We start from the raw sequence: 15,980 nt of genomic DNA, 5'->3' as shown, positions 1-15,980 counted from the left end.
TATACATAAATTTCGAAAATATTTAATTTGTCCCAATATTATATTTGCCCCAATATTTTTAAGAAGGAAGATTTGACTCTAATGAAGACAAAATAGGCCCACAAATTGAATCATTATATTGATACAAACTCTTTACTAAAACATTTAAATAATGCCATATTGGACTAAATTTAACTGGGCAAAATTGGGGCAAAATGCTAAATTGTTCTTACTGGTTCTAAATATAACATGTTATCTCAAGCTTTGCCTTCATAAATATGGTCCATTATGACTAATATCATATTAGCATGATACATTGTGACCATTATTTTGTGTTACTAAATTTTGTATTATAACATTATTAAAACCTTTAACAATGGCATTCTTTTTAAGGTTTAAAAAATGTTTTTTTACATTTTTATTTTACTATTGAATAATTGTATTATTATATCAAAACTATGGCTAGCCTGGGGGGGGGGTTATTACATCCAGCAGCGTGTGGCCCCATATACACTGGATCTCAAGCCTGAGTGGCAGCAAAAATGAATGGGCCGTGCCTTCTGACACCGCTCTACCAGGCATTTGCCCAGTTTGCTCGCTAGCCAGTCCAGGCCTGATTACGGATAAATATAATCTTTAATGTTTCTCTATTTCAAAGGAGGATTTCTGTATTTGGATTGCTTTTGTAGAAAGATCTGTATGAAGTAACATGCAAAACCTGCTAGGTTTCACAAATATCAAAAAGTGCGTTTTTCCATGCAAAAAAAAAAAAGGCTCACGCAGGATTGACGTTCAAAGACCATAAACACCTCTTTTTTAAGAACTCCTTATCTTTGGTAAACAGCGTGTATGGGGCTATTTTCATAAAGTGTTTATTTTTAACCGTAGAACATGCTGACAGATGCTTCTACGTACATGTTACAAGCTACAAAAAAAAGAGTTTTCATAAGAAGCGCAAAAATTCTGATTCCCAACACATGGTCTTCCAAAAGCGATTATGGACGGCCAAAAATGGAATCTTATGATAAGGTAAGAAAAAAAAAACCATATATAACTGAGACATAAAATAATTGGATAATCTGTCCTATTTGGTACTAAATGAGATCATTTATTTAACTTGAATGGGCCTAGCGTCATAACTGTCACCTGCACAGCCCTACATAGCATTAAATTGAACATCTAAACTACTTGTAGCTTCGTTCTTTTTGTTTTTCAATTAATCATTTTTAGTTGAAAAAATGCTTCACATTACCAATATGATTAATAACGAAATTTGAAGTTTATATTCCAAGTAAACAGTTATTCCCATTTCCAGATAGGAAAACTGTGTTTCTAATGTGTTGGTACATTATTCATATTCTGTATATATTGGTCTGTGTTAATTCCGCTTCTTACATTTGGATTCCATTAGGCAGATCTCATTGTAGCTGATCCGTTTATTTATGGAGATGACCCATATACTTTGCAATATGGCAGATGTGGCGAAAGAGGAAAATACATCCATCTCACTCCAAATTTTTTGCTGAATGACGAAGTGCTACGTATCTATGGACCTAGAGGTACAGTGAATAAAAATTGAATGTAATGATAAAATCATACACACAGAATATTGAAAGGATAAATTGAAAATTTGATAATACAACATTAAAGTGAGCTAAATGAGAACAGAGCTTCCCAAGCACCAACCCTGACTATCTATGCTACTGTGAGCCTATATGCTTCTGATGTACATACAACCTAGATGGAAGAGTGAAAGATATCAAACATGTCATAACAAAGTAAAATGGGTAAAAAAGTAAAATCATTCAAAACTAACCCAATTAATAAGACTACATTAGTTTAGGTCTTCAATAACTCCCCATGTAAGAACAAGCAGTTTAATCACTCAGACTCATCTGTTTAAAGAGTAGCATGGACATACGTGAAACATCCCTGAAACCCTGTGTTGGGGTCCTTGGGGAACCCTGGGTTAAACAATAGTACCCCAAAACACATGTATTCGTTATGCCATGGAACAGGATGTTATAGATCGTGTGCTGCCATAAATACTATTAACAAAGTTATATGATATGATACAGTGTATAATTTGAAGGTTAAGTTATACAGGATTTGTATTCTGCACACAGTAAAAAAAGGCAAAACCTATATCTGGCCTTGTAAGTCAGAAGATAAGGTGATCGACTATGTAAACTGCAGATGGAAAATATCACCTTCACTCAGAGAATGTAAAACATAAATTCAAATACTTGAGCAGTGCAATAATTTCTAAGATATTTTGTGCACGGCACGCTTTTAGTTATCTAATTGCATACTTGACATTTTCTAACTCCAATAACTAAAGAATACCTCCAACTTTTGAGTGCAAATATGGACGTTTTACACAATCCTATATATGGAAATGTCCAACTCATTGCCAGGTCTCCCGAGGTTTGTTATCAACATACATGACAGACTTGGACCACAATCTCAGCCCTCTACCCTCTCAATAGGATAAAATGTGCATAGTGGGACATGTCACTGACAGTGTTGTTTTTAAAGCACACAGAAAAACAGGCTATATACTAAAAGCTACAAAATAAAGTAATACAGATGTATTATTAGATGAAAAGCCCCACACCCATGACAAAACACACACAGGGTTAATTAAAGTTGAGTGTAAATGTAAAAAGATTACTTAACAACATATCCCTTTTCATAACAGAATGACTAGCTATATTGGTAGTAGTAAAATAGTGGAGTCCTCACTCTAGTTACCATACCCAAAATCAATGATTATTTACTTTTGTTTGTCACTTCAGGTAGAGTCTTTGTTCACGAATGGGCTCATCTTCGATGGGGTGTTTTTGATGAATACAACCCTAATCAACCGTACTACCTTTCCGGACAGGGGCAAGTGGAAGCAACAAGGTATGATGTGTATAGTTGTAACAAAGTATGTGCTGGTGTATTTTTTCCCCACATCTATTGCCAGGCACTCTTTCTCCTCTAATCGGCCTTCCTTTACTAGTTTATCTGACCCATGTCTTCTCCATCCCAACACCTCTACATAGTCTGCATTCCTCGCTGCTGTTTGTTAGATTAGCATGTCAGAGGTGCTACATCCTTGTTAGTCAGACCATTTGTACTGCACAGCCAAATTCCTCAGAATTCTGCCCATGGACCCCTTGATTACTTCTGGCAGGATAAAACTTCAACATCTGTTTAATATCAGCTGCTGATGTACTTTACAGAAAACAGATTTAACAGTATTTATTGAACAGAAGTTGAGTATCAGAAGTACCTAAATATTTCTATGACTGACAGGAGTTGGTTGCAAAAAAAGGTTGACATGCAGCATCTACGGAAACAGCTCATATTTTAATTTTAAGCCTCATGATTTATTTTTCCTTCCATTGTTTTTCCCTCCAAGCAGTCACTCCTCTCTCACCCATCACAAGGATATTTAGGAACTTCTGGTGCCCTGGAGTGCTTCAAGACCAGTCTGTTATAGGAGAAAGAACAGCCGAGCTTGTTTGGATTGATGGGGCTAGTCATTAGTGGTGCTGCTACTAGTGCATTAGTGAGTAACATAGAAACATAGAAAGTGATGGCAGAAAAGAACTAGTAGGCCCATCCAGTCTGCCCAACCTCTGAGTAGGCAGACTTGGGACAGGGCAGCCCTCATACATTAAAAACGCAAAGGCTGTCCCGGGTGTCTGGTCATACCCTGCGATTCCCAAAGAGTTTACAAGTATGATCCTCAACCTTTATCTAAATTCCAGCTTACTCTCTCCCTACCGCTGTCACACAACCACTGCTTCCTCCTGCTACCCTAACTATCACTCTCAACTCCATACTGCTCTCCACACTGGGAATTGTTTTATTCATGTTCCGGCCAATGTTAAACATGCAACTTTTTGTTAATAGGATACTTTTACCAGGGATATTGAAACTAAAAAGCAGTTACATAGATTACATTACACAGTGAGTCAGCGATTTATCACTGTTGCAGAATGTATATTATGCAACTGTTAAACATATTAGGCAAACTAGATAAAGCATGTTATACAGCACACAGGATCATTATATCAGCATTTGGCAGATAATATGATAAGAAGGGTTGATGACAAATATGTAGACACATGGAGATTTTACAACAGTAGAACCTATTTTTCTTCCATTAGTTACGTAAGTGATTCTGTTGCAAAGATGCGGCCTTCAATCAGCAGGCCCATTTCTTTCTCTTTTTTTTGCTACGTTGCTAAAACAGCTTTTGAAACTTTACATCAGAATCACTTTGTATACATAACATATAGGAACATCATTCTCCTAGTTGAACAAGTGCTAAAAATGAAGTCCTGAGCGCAAACATACCAGGCTCTTTGGCTTTACTGCGCCCTCCAGTAGAGTCTCTGCCATCGTATGGTTTCAGAAAATATAGTTTAGTTTGCAGTTTATTCTTTCCCGGTATTATTACTATTGGATGGTAACTCCTTTCCTTTAATAGGAAAATACAATGGAAGGAGAGAAAGAATCATAAAGAATGGGTCTATTCATCCCTGTCTCTCTGCATCTCTCTACCCAACTGCGGGAGGATCTGGGGCTAGCTATATATTATAGGCATTAGAACCCAGTGTTTCAGTATCTCTCCTCAAGTCGCAAGAGCCAGTTCCTCAAACTCACACGTCTGCTCCTAGGTGGGAATTTATGATAACGCCAGATTCCACGGACAAAATGTGGTGTAGCAAATGAGTGGCAAACACAGACATGTGGGCCCCAGTGGACTTCTAGCTTTAGCATCTATAGCTGTCTTTAGCCTACATCTGGCCACATATGTCTGCCCTATGTACAGCTCTGTGAAGATTGTTGGTGTTTATTAAATTAACTTATAATAATTAAAATATAGCTACAACTACTTATTTCTGCAGTTTAATGCTTGAATCCAGTGCTTTTGAATGTTTTAAACAAAATATTGTAATTATATATTTTCTTCTCTGCTAGGTGTCCTTCAAGTCTTAAAGGTTTAAATAAAATTGATGTGTGTGTGGGAACAAACTGTAAAAAGGAAGACTGTGAATATGACAAGAACAATCTTTTTGAAGAAGGTTGTGAGTTTTATCCAAATATAGATGGGAGCATCAAGGAATCCATTATGTATGGCCAAGGCCTCGAACCTGTGAGTATCATTGGTGTTGGTATTAAAGGTCTTATAAATGTGACATCAAGCCATAATTGGATCATTATTCTGTAAGATATTTTTGTTTAACAGTTGCATATAAATCATATGAGAGCCACAGGGTTGTGCGGTGTATTGGCAGACAAGGCTAATTACAGCAGATGTGATAATGTGTTTCAGAAAATATGCTTTATTCATTGCCCTTTCTCAATTTTTCTTTTAAAGGTGCACGAGTTCTGTGATAAGAATAGTCATAATTCAGAAGCCCCAAATCAACAAAACAGGTTATGTAACCACCAGAGTACATGGGAAGTGATCATGAAATCGCCTGACATGAGTAACACTTCTCCGCTAGCGGACACCAATGTACCTCCTCCAGTGATCTCACTTCTACAGTACAAGGACAGAGTAGTCACCTTGGTCCTAGATGTTTCCGGAAGTATGAGTGGTGTAAGTGTATTTTACAATGGATTCTTTTGTTCATTATTATAAAAAACATGATGTCTGTGACTAATAGTAGGAAGTATTTATGCATTTCTTATGGATAGAACTATCTCTTCTAGGCTCAGAGATATATTTTCCAAACTGAAACTAGATCCTTCTGTTCTCCTCTGTTATCCTACCTATTTACTACCCAAACGCATTAAATCTTTTACCGGTTCTAGGTCTGTCCCCAACCACATAACAAGGAGGGCAAAAAAACATATACTGTATGTTCTTTATAAATAGACACTGCAACAGACTGGCAGCTTTTCAGCAAAGCTAATCCAATGACTCAAAACTTGAATTTGTAACCTAAATAATTTTTATTTTGTGAAATTATGTCTAAAAATACATATCCAGTTTTTTTTATCTAGAAAGCCCATGTGGTCATGTGTGGTAAAAAACAGTTGAGTTGAGAAAATTAAAATAAATGGAGTTGTCACTACTATCTCTTCTTATCGTTGCAGGCTAATCGGATCATTCGTTTGTATCAAGCTTCCGAGGTGTATGTAATGCAGATTATAGAAACTGGCTCCCATCTAGGCATTGTAATTTTCTCAACTGACGCAACTGTGAAGTCACAGCTAGTTAAAATAACCGATACATTTCAGCGTGAAAAACTGAAGTCACTTCTTCCAACTATAGCAACTGGAGGCACTAATATTTGTGCTGGTGTAAGAGCGGGTCTTGAGGTAAAAAAAAAATACATTAGATATTCTAATTCTACACAGTTTGCATTGTTTTACGTAAAAGTTATGTTATTACTGCTGCTGCCTATTTAGGATTGTATGATACAACTGTAACTTATGTGAGTTACATTGTAAGCCTTTGTGTGTTATGTTTAGTCTTATTCTATTACATTCTAGCGCTATTAATTACTTTAGGACCACATCCACAATATCAATACAAAGATATACTCTATATTTTATCTCTGATCCAAAATACTTTCAGATCACCAAAAATGTGTAACTAAATGAGAAATTATCACCACAGTAGTGGAAAATATCTATATGATCTGTCCTGTGCAAAAGATAAAATCAAGAATTTACCTTTGAAGCATATCAAAATATATTATAACATAAAATGCAGTGCATTATTATCATGTGGCTCATGTCGGTTATCACTGGCTTAGGGATCTATGCATAAACATCTCATATCAAATGATATCAATTTAGAGATAACAAGCATGGGTTAATAATATCCAATATTCACCAAAGGGTGAACATTTCAGCTGCAGTACAAAAATGAAGTAGAAAAAGAATTTTCTTAAAATTAGGCTATTGCCACAAAATTCCAATTACCCAGAAGACAATAGAAACTATGAAGAGAGTAAAACAAAAATAAGAGTGAAAGAGCTTACGGATAATTGTCTGGCCCAAGACCCTCTCTTTGTCTTAACATAAACTTTTAAAGACAATATTCATGAACATACAGCCCTCCTAGACCTTTATTAAAGACCTTTATGAGAATCCACCAATCAGATTTCTAAGTTTTACATAGGATAGTTGACAACCTGATCAGTTTTAACATATTTTCACATGTTTGCTACCATTATGTACCACTAAGGAGCGCTCTTGTCTAAGGAATAAATTAAGAGGAAATGTGATATTGGTATTTACCAATAAAACATTTTCATTTAGACAGACAAGATGCAATATAGCATTCACTTACATAAAATATAAAAAAGAAGAAGAATGTATATATATATATTATATTAATTTTACCAGAAATTAATGTAATATGAAAATGTAAAAGTATAGCTTGCTTAAAAATCTAATATCAACTAGTTACTAATTAGTTTCAGATATCTAGCAATTAGAGCCATTCCACATTCTACATTCAAGATAAGGAATTTGCTCTCCCAATTTTTTTCATAACCATCTATCATATTAAGATATATATATATATAAGAAAAATATAAAAAATATAATATATAATGGGGACGTAAATTTTAGTAGGGACATGCTTCCTTTTGATAGCTTTGCCTTTGTTCTCGATTTAGTGAGGAAAAACTAAATCTTTATGTGATTTAAAGGGAGGAAAAATAATAAGTTTAATTAAAAAATCTGCATAATTACATTGTTTATGTATAGCTTAAATATGATCATTCATTATGATAGAGCTGAAAAAAAGTAATGAATTCTATATTTTACAGGTAAACAAAAAACTTGATGGAATCACATATGGTACTGAAATTGTATTATTAACAGACGGTGAAGACAGTGGAATTCGCTCTTGTTTTCCTGAAGTAACAAACAGTGGCGCAATTATTCACACCATAGCTCTTGGTAATAGTGCGGACAAAGCACTGGAAGAACTAGCAGAAATTACAGGTGGGCAGTTCTCCATTTTTTCAATGGAGTCAAATATGAATGCACAGTAGTACAGATGAGTGAACTGATTTGTCCAAGTTTCTATGTCTTAAAAAAAATCCCTTTGCAGCTATGAGTTACGGGGTTGTTTTTTTTGGTGAATGGGGCGATTGTTATAATGAAGAAAGGAAGAAAGCAGGATTGGCAAGCATAGTAAAAAAAAAAAAGAGCTCAAAACTCATTGGATGTTTATTCCTTTACCCTCCGACTTGACTGCATTATGAATGGTCTATCCAGGTGATTATTTCCTCCAAGAAGTAAAAAATGGGCTCTGATGAATGCATCGTTAATTTGAGTGTGAAACCTTCAAGAGATCTTCCCAGGTCTATTTCAGACCTTTTTGTTTGAGAAGCTTAATTGGATTGGCCCATCACAATGCATAGTGGAGCTGTTGAGTAGAAAGCTTTGTTCACTAGAAGTCTCCTTCTATACCAACAAACCCACTACAGTTTTGCAAGGAAATCAATGGATTGTTCCAATCTCCTGGCAATCAGCTACATACAAAGAGAAACCGTTACCATATGTGACGATTAATCCAAGTAGAGGCTGTAATGGTCAATATTTTAATTTCTCAATGTTGTCATGCATTTATTTGTTTTCAGGTGGATTAAAACTTTATGCATCAGATAACGTTGATGCAAATGGCTTGATTGATGCTTTCAGTGGAATTGTCACCAGTAGTGGTGATCTGACACAACAATCCATACAGGTATTGTAATTGCACCATATATATAGAGTAAAGATCTTTTTAAACAATTCTAACAATTTGAACTATACTATGATACATAATAAATATGAAATTCTATTATTCATTCTGTTTTTAAAACTGGATGGCTGATAATGAGGTGTTTCGGATAAGTAACAATGCATCTGCAATTAATAAACATAGACCTTTAAATTTACTCTAAATATAAGTTTGTGATCAAGCAAATAATACGTTGTTTCTACTGAAAGGAGGTAACATACCGCAAAACGACTCCTTGCACATGGTAGCTGAGCCATCACATCTATGCTATCTGAACATAGATGTTTTGCCAGCATACACACTATTGTATGCTGCTTCACTGACTTGAATGGGAGGTTTACATACTAAATCTTCATATTCCTGGCGCCTGTATAGCTGCCGCAGAGAAGATAGGGACAAGATGAGAGGCAGAAGTGAGCATTAACAGTAAATCACATTTTTAAAATAAGTAAGGTTTGCTTAATGGTTTTCAAAAAGTGGAGTGAAAACAAAAGTGTCGCATTAAGGAACATTAGTAAAGTCATTGTTAAACTTCTACTATTTATATCCTGAGTATTTGTATTTTTTGTTCCAGATTGAGAGTACAGCTCTACGCATGGGACCATCACAATGTTTGGATGGCACAGTGATCATTGATAACACAGTAGGGAATGACACATTCTTTTTGGTAACATGGGTTAGTGGAATACCAAGTATTACATTGAAAGATCCAAAAGGAAAAGTATATGGAAATAACGAGTTTGCGAGTGACCAAGTTTCCAAATCAGCCCGTCTTATGATTCCAGGCATAACAGAGGTATAGCATCCTTACCCATTGCATTCATGATAATGGATTTGTTAGCAAAGTTTACCTTTAATAACAAAACTTGATAATTATTTAAATAACTAATGATCCGATTTGTTATTTCATATTTTAGTTATGTGTGTTTAAATTGTAAAGATTGGTGATGACATTTCTATTTCCTATGCTAAGAAGGGAAGTCCAATGAAAAAAAAATGGATATTTTACTTTGAGCATTAAATGCAATGCTGTATACAGTAATGTAGATTAGCATTGAAAAAAACTTTATTGTGTTCCAATATTTTTCCTTCTGCAGTCCTTGAAGCTGTCATTGTAGGCAGTCATGTGATATTTTGGGTGATTTTCCCTGCATGGTCACTACACCGAGTTGATTGTTTATGGAAATGCTAATGAAGTCCATCTTGGACTTCCACTAGTCATGGTGTCTGGCTTGATGATAAGGAGTTAGGGTGTTTATTTAGTAGATTGGGCTAAGATAACAGAGCTAAGAAACATGGATAATAGCTTTCTGAAATACATTATGTTATGCAAAAACTAAAAGTGTTTTTTTTTTAAAAGAAGGACACACTACACTTGAAAAGTAATTTTAATCTGATACAAATAATAAACTAGTGGACTTGCGTGTTTTTTTCACCTAAGTTACTATGTTACTATATTATTACTTTATTTTCTAAATTTTACTTAGCTCAGTTGATCTGGTGGGTTTCTCTTTGAGTAAGATGTCACCAAATAATGGATTCAAAATGTAAATAGTGTTCTGAAAATTACTATTATTTTTGCTTTATCATTATACTTTAGAAAGGAAGATGGGAATACAGTTTATGTAACACTCTAACAGCGGATCAAGTTATTGGTATAACAGTGAATTCCAGAGCAGCTGATGAAAATATGCCACCTATAGTTGCTGAGGCCTACATGAATGCTGATGCGAGCAGTTACCCCAATCCGATGATTGTGTACGCAATCGTAACCCAAGGTCTTTCACCAGTTCTTGGTGCAACTGTGACGGCTATAATAGAACCACAGACTGGGGCCATTCAACACTTACAGCTTTTGGATAATGGAGCAGGTAAGGTAACTTAAGTTTTATAAAATAGGCTGTTATGATTCTAAGCCAACTCTTGACTCTCTCACCATTTGCTCATCAAAGACAAACTGCAGTCTAGATGTGCCTAATTGTTCTTATCTAACTTATCTTACAGTCCCCCATTATACTGTTGTACTCAAGAATTATATATAATGTTTGTGTGTATGTATCGTAATGTCCCGAGGGTGCAGCCTATAATCGGGGTTTAGATATCCAGGATGGTGAGCGGTGCGTTTTAACCTCTCCAGTGCTGTCTCTGAGGTTTCAAGTCTCACGGAAATGCGGGTGTTTCTCCCGCCTCCCTGACATATGCAAAAATATCCCTGATGCATGCGCGTTCTCAGTGTCTTCCTACCTTCTCTGCCGATTGCTGCTGTGTCCCTGTCTCATTTTCTGCAGCTCTGCTTGTTCCTTTGCTTCTTATTGTTCTTCTGTCTTCTTTCTTCCTCTGCTTCGCCCCAGTATCATCTCAGTTGCCTCTTGGAGCAATTTCTCAAAAGGACAGAGGCTTCGTACACACCCTCTTCTTCCCATTGGTGGATGGGTTCACGGAGAAAGAGAAGCGTTTCTGCACCTCTCTTTCTTCTTCAATCCATTTACATTATTCTGGATTCTTGTAGTACTTCCGCAAAAGGACGGAGCTATGGTGCGCACCATGGTGGCAGCCTCTTCCTCATTCCTCCAATCGGGGGAAAGCGTGTGCGCGGAGGCCCCGCCTTTTTGTCAAATCGCTAATAAGCTAACAAAAACTCCGGAAAGAAACTGTTTTAATACAGAATGTATTATCCCCTCAAGGTAACCTTTAACTTTACCTGGCAAATTACATCTAATTTGAACAACAAATAATTTAACAAATCCAAAAAAAGACAATTTAGTGTGTGTCTGTGTGTGTGTGTATATATATATATATATATATATATATATATAGCAGCAGACAAGGTTGTCTGCGCACATAGCACACAGACCTCCGGAGAGGAGGATCAAGGTCCCCTGCAACACTGTGGGGGATCTGGAATTTAGTCTTATAGTGATACCTCTATTCAAGTAAATACGGTATTTCTTTCTTTAAATATATGTACACATATGTATTGGGCAGTGATATGTAAAGCTAAATCCGAAATGTTTATAGGCATAAATACACAAACCTAATTAAATAATCTGAAAATGAAGAGCCACTAAAACCCTAAAATTAAATATTCTTGGGGCTATTGTACCTCAACAATGAATATTGTCAGACTCACAGTATCATAACTAAAGTCGTTTTGTCTTTCCATAATTTTCTTTTCTAAAGTCTCTGACCAAGTTGTCTTCCTTTTAAGGTGCGGATATTCTCAAGAATGATGGCATCTATTCCAAATACTTTACCTCTTTCTCTGGCAATGGAAGATATAACTTGAAAGTGCGCGTTGAAAGTACAACACAAGATAGCAAACTAGCCTCACCAAAAAGCCGTGCCCTCTACTTGCCTGGCATTGTTGTAAATGGTAAGGGATATATTGAAAACACAACTGAAAAAAGTTGCTAATACCAATAATAAGATGGTAAACTCATCTTTTACTTATCCAGTTATGCACAAGTAATCATGAGTCCAGTTGTAAGTAAATGTATTTCTACATTTTTTTTTTATTTTGAGGGGCTCAACTTTTTCCAAGTTAGGCATTTACTTTCTTATTTTTTTAATGCTTCCATAGCAATATCACAATATTGTCTTAGAATAAATGCTTTTATTATAGCTTTCCATTAAACATAAAAAAAACTTTAACAACGTAACATTTATAGTATTTTAATGCCTAGTCACACATGGTATTAACATAGCCAAGGAAAAAATAGAGGTTCCCTATTTGCTTGTTTTCCATATTACCACTTGTTTGTAACCTTGTTCACAATCAGAACATGTGCCACATTGTATGAGTGAGTCTGTATAAGTTAAGATGGTCCCAACAGCCCTAGCCCTGAAACATATAGGTGCCACAAAGCATCTTAAGAAGGAAGATGTCAGCTTATGTATCATAAAACAAAAACTAGACATCAAACTGCTTAAACCTCAGTTAACATTCATAGTAATCAATTCAAAGTTTCATTGATCCTGACTACACTCATCTGTTGATACATAGTTCTATTCCATAGGTACATAACAACAGTTAGACCGCCCTACCCTTGTAGTTTGTTTTTTTTATCTGACTAGCTGCAGAAATAAATATGAAATCACATTTTCTTTTATTACAGGTACAATAGAAAGTAACCCACCTAAGCCAAAACCTACATTTCAGAATGTGACTTTGGGAGATTTCAGTAGGACGACATCTGGTGGGGCCTTTATAGTAACAAATGTACCTGCAGGTCCTTTGCCAGATATTTATAAACCCGATCGAATTACTGACTTGGATGCACTCATTCAGGGGAATCGAGTTGCTTTGTCTTGGACAGCAACTGGTGATGATCTGGACCAGGGAAATGGTATGTATAATGTCAAGACTTAGAAGCTGCAAGTCAATACATTTCTGCTATGTGTAAGATAATGTAAGAATAACATTTAAAACTATTGCCTGTTTTTCTAAAATGTGGATGGGGGATCCTGATCACCTTCATCTGATAATGGACCTTTAGTATTGAGTTGGCATGCTAGTTTCCAAATGTTACCAACACTGGGTAAAGGCATACCCCACTTTAAAGACATTAACTTTAAGGACCCTGGCGAGTAAGGACGTTGTTGCAACACAAGCATTTCCCTGTTTACATACACCCGGTTTGTAAGAACAGACACATAACAGCATGACGCCAGCACGTCAGTTCATCTTTTGAGCATCTTTTGATTGTTTCGTATTTTGTGGTGAAATGACCTGACAATTGCACTGTGGTACATGCATTGGTAAGTGAAAAAAGGTAGTGCTTTTCGTTTTACATATATGCCCTGGACCCCATTGCGTACATTAATGTGGGGTATGCCTATATTCACTGTCTCACTGGGCTCTTTTCTGCCCTGCCTCTGAATATCATTTTATAGTTTACAGAAAGTAAAAGGCCAGCCTACCTCCACATTTGAATAGCCTGCGAGTGTTTTCAGTTTGAGCAAATAGACCATTGCTTATGGTAAGCCTTTATAAACAAATAAAGGAGTTTGAAGAGCACCATAGTACATCTCCTGTATTGCATCTTAAACAATATTACCTAATAGGAAATGATCCCATGTGAAAATATAAATGTTTTGTTTTTTTGCTAACGTATCTGCCCGAATATAAGACAAGGTGTTTTTTCTTCAGAGCAAATGCTCTGAAAAATACCCTTCGTCCTATATTCAAGGTCATTTTATAATCCAACCTCAAATAGAGGTCTGACTATAAGACTAAGATCCAGATCCCCCGCAGCGCTGCAGGGGACCTGGATCCTGCTCTCTGGCAGCCGATGAATGTCTGCGTGATGTGCACAGACAACCTCCGCTGCTGCCCGGCACTTCCGCCAGGGTTTCTATGACGGTGCTCAGTCATAGAAGCCCCGGCGGAAATGGCAGGCAGCAGCAGAGATTGTCTACGCGCATCACACAGACTTCCACCAGCTGCCCCCACTGGACACCAGGGAGTCTAAAGCACGGGGACAAGTCTGGGGATGCATTGGTAAGTTATGGGGGGGCAGAGTGGCATATCAGGGGGCAGAGTGGTATATATGGGTGTATAAGGCATATCAGGGAGGCAGAGTGGCAATTAGGGGGATATAAGGCAAATCGGGGCGCAGAGTGGCATATCTGGGAGCAAATTTAGTACTTATGTTGTATTATGAGAATTTAATTTAAAGCCTAGTCATGTGCTATATACAAGACAGTACCCACTCTATGTTGCACTCTATGATGCAATGAATGTTAATACACAAATAGGAAAATAAATTAGACGTCTTTTTAACTATGCCTTACTTGCAAACATGAGACTCCTGTCCTTGGGTTTAACCCCCCAAAACCAGCCAAAAGATCCAGAATGTTTCCTTATCAATTCAAATAAGTCTATAGTGTCATGGGAAAACATGGTTTGTTGCTTGCAAAAGCTTATGGCCGAGAAAGTATGAATAGATTGTTTATTTTTTTATTTTCTTCCAACCTTTCAGCGTCAAGATATGATTTGAGAATGAGCCTCACTGCTCAGGAACTGCTGAATAACTTTGCAAATGCAACGTTCGTAAACATCTCATCCGTCACACCTCAGCCTGCTGGATCCAGAGAAACATTTACATTCGAGCCGGAGAACATTACTCTAAAAAATGGCACGATCATTTACTTTGCTCTGATTGCTTTTGATGATAGCAATCAAAACTCAGATGTTTCTAACATAGCAAGGGCAGTGTTGTATATTCCTCCACCACCAAAGCCAACTTCGGACAACAATTCAGCCATGGACATTTCTGGAAAAATGAGTACAATACTTATGGTCCTTACTTCAGGATTGGCACTGATGGCTGCTTTATTTGTTTAAATTTTTGGACAACTAGGAAATAAGAGGGTTTAAACACTTTTTTTTACACTGTGAATAAATGTGAGGACTGTAATGTACTTTGGGGTTTGGGTTTTACACTGGATTTTGTAATAAGATATTTGGCCACTGTGATATCTGCTGTAGAAAGCCTAGAGAGATAACTACAACTGCTTCATGACTTTGTAGTAATAGCTATTCATAAACCACCCACTTTTGCACGCTAGAAAAAAAATTTCATTTTCCTTTTGGCTTTATCATACACTGGACTACAAGGCTTTTAGCCTTATATGTTTAAGTTATATAAAGTTTGTGTACCTGAGTATAGTTTATATGCACTGAAAAAGACAGGAATTTACTTAAATGAAATGGCTAAATGTAAACATGAAAAATAATTACGGCGAAACGAACAGGGATCACCGCTCCGTGACTCAATACAATATTTTTTAATTAAACAAGCATATGGTTTCTTGTCTTCATTAACAATTTTATCACTTGGTGTGGATCTGTCCACATAAAATATTAGCTAAAAGAACAGTCTTGTTTTAAATGCAAATGGGATCAAGAAGTGGCAGTCAATCACATGTATAGTCCCAGAATAAAGAGAGAACCCCCACGAGGGGGCCATACCCCAGCCTCTAGCAAAACACCTGTTTACGCCCTGCTTGCTCTCGGCATGACAGGTTCAGCCCTCTATCAGTTCAATTCTCATTAACAAAGCTTCAAGATGGGTATTAAATGTACCAACTATCAGCTGAGCATGTTTTTTGGCAGTTCTGGCACAAAGTGCAACGATGTGGTGCAGAAATAAATAATAATAAATGGTCTTAATCATAAAACAGAGTGCTGTAGGTCAGCTTACCCGTGGGCAGCCATTGTTAGTACACGTGTGTGTATAATTAT

The 15,980-nt window shown here is 36.5% G+C and overlaps 1 protein-coding gene across 1 annotated transcript; it reads left to right on the top strand.

Annotated features, from left to right (window-relative positions):
* The first annotated feature begins 867 nt into the window (after positions 1 to 867).
* On the top strand, positions 868 to 15,080 carry LOC149283345 (calcium-activated chloride channel regulator 1-like). Its single transcript, XM_089497720.1, has 13 exons — positions 868 to 1,008; positions 1,391 to 1,538; positions 2,778 to 2,886; positions 4,960 to 5,134; positions 5,360 to 5,584; positions 6,085 to 6,309; positions 7,773 to 7,950; positions 8,592 to 8,698; positions 9,309 to 9,530; positions 10,335 to 10,605; positions 11,943 to 12,107; positions 12,850 to 13,080; positions 14,716 to 15,080. The coding sequence occupies exons 1-13, from the start codon at positions 871 to 873 to the stop codon at positions 15,078 to 15,080; spliced, it is 2,559 nt and encodes an 852-aa protein (XP_089353846.1). The 5' UTR covers positions 868 to 870.
* The last annotated feature ends 900 nt before the right edge of the window (positions 15,081 to 15,980 follow it).

The sequence above is a fragment of the Sceloporus occidentalis genome, unplaced genomic scaffold (genome assembly GCF_023333645.1).
Source record: "Sceloporus occidentalis isolate IW3139 unplaced genomic scaffold, rSceOcc1.0.p SCAF_106, whole genome shotgun sequence".
NCBI classification, from domain to species: Eukaryota; Metazoa; Chordata; class Lepidosauria; order Squamata; family Phrynosomatidae; genus Sceloporus; species Sceloporus occidentalis.
The sequence above is the reverse complement of the archived record's forward strand: the minus strand, read 5'-3'. Positions and strand labels throughout refer to the sequence as shown.

Coding starts and splice junctions, on each gene's coding strand:
- LOC149283345 (XM_089497720.1), top strand. CDS start 871: ATGCTGACAGATGCTTCTACGTACATGTTACAAGCTACAAAAAAAAGA. Junction 2,887..4,959: donor GGGCAAGTGGAAGCAACAAG/GTATGATGTGTA, acceptor CTTCTCTGCTAG/GTGTCCTTCAAGTCTTAAAG. Junction 5,135..5,359: donor ATGGCCAAGGCCTCGAACCT/GTGAGTATCATT, acceptor TTTCTTTTAAAG/GTGCACGAGTTCTGTGATAA.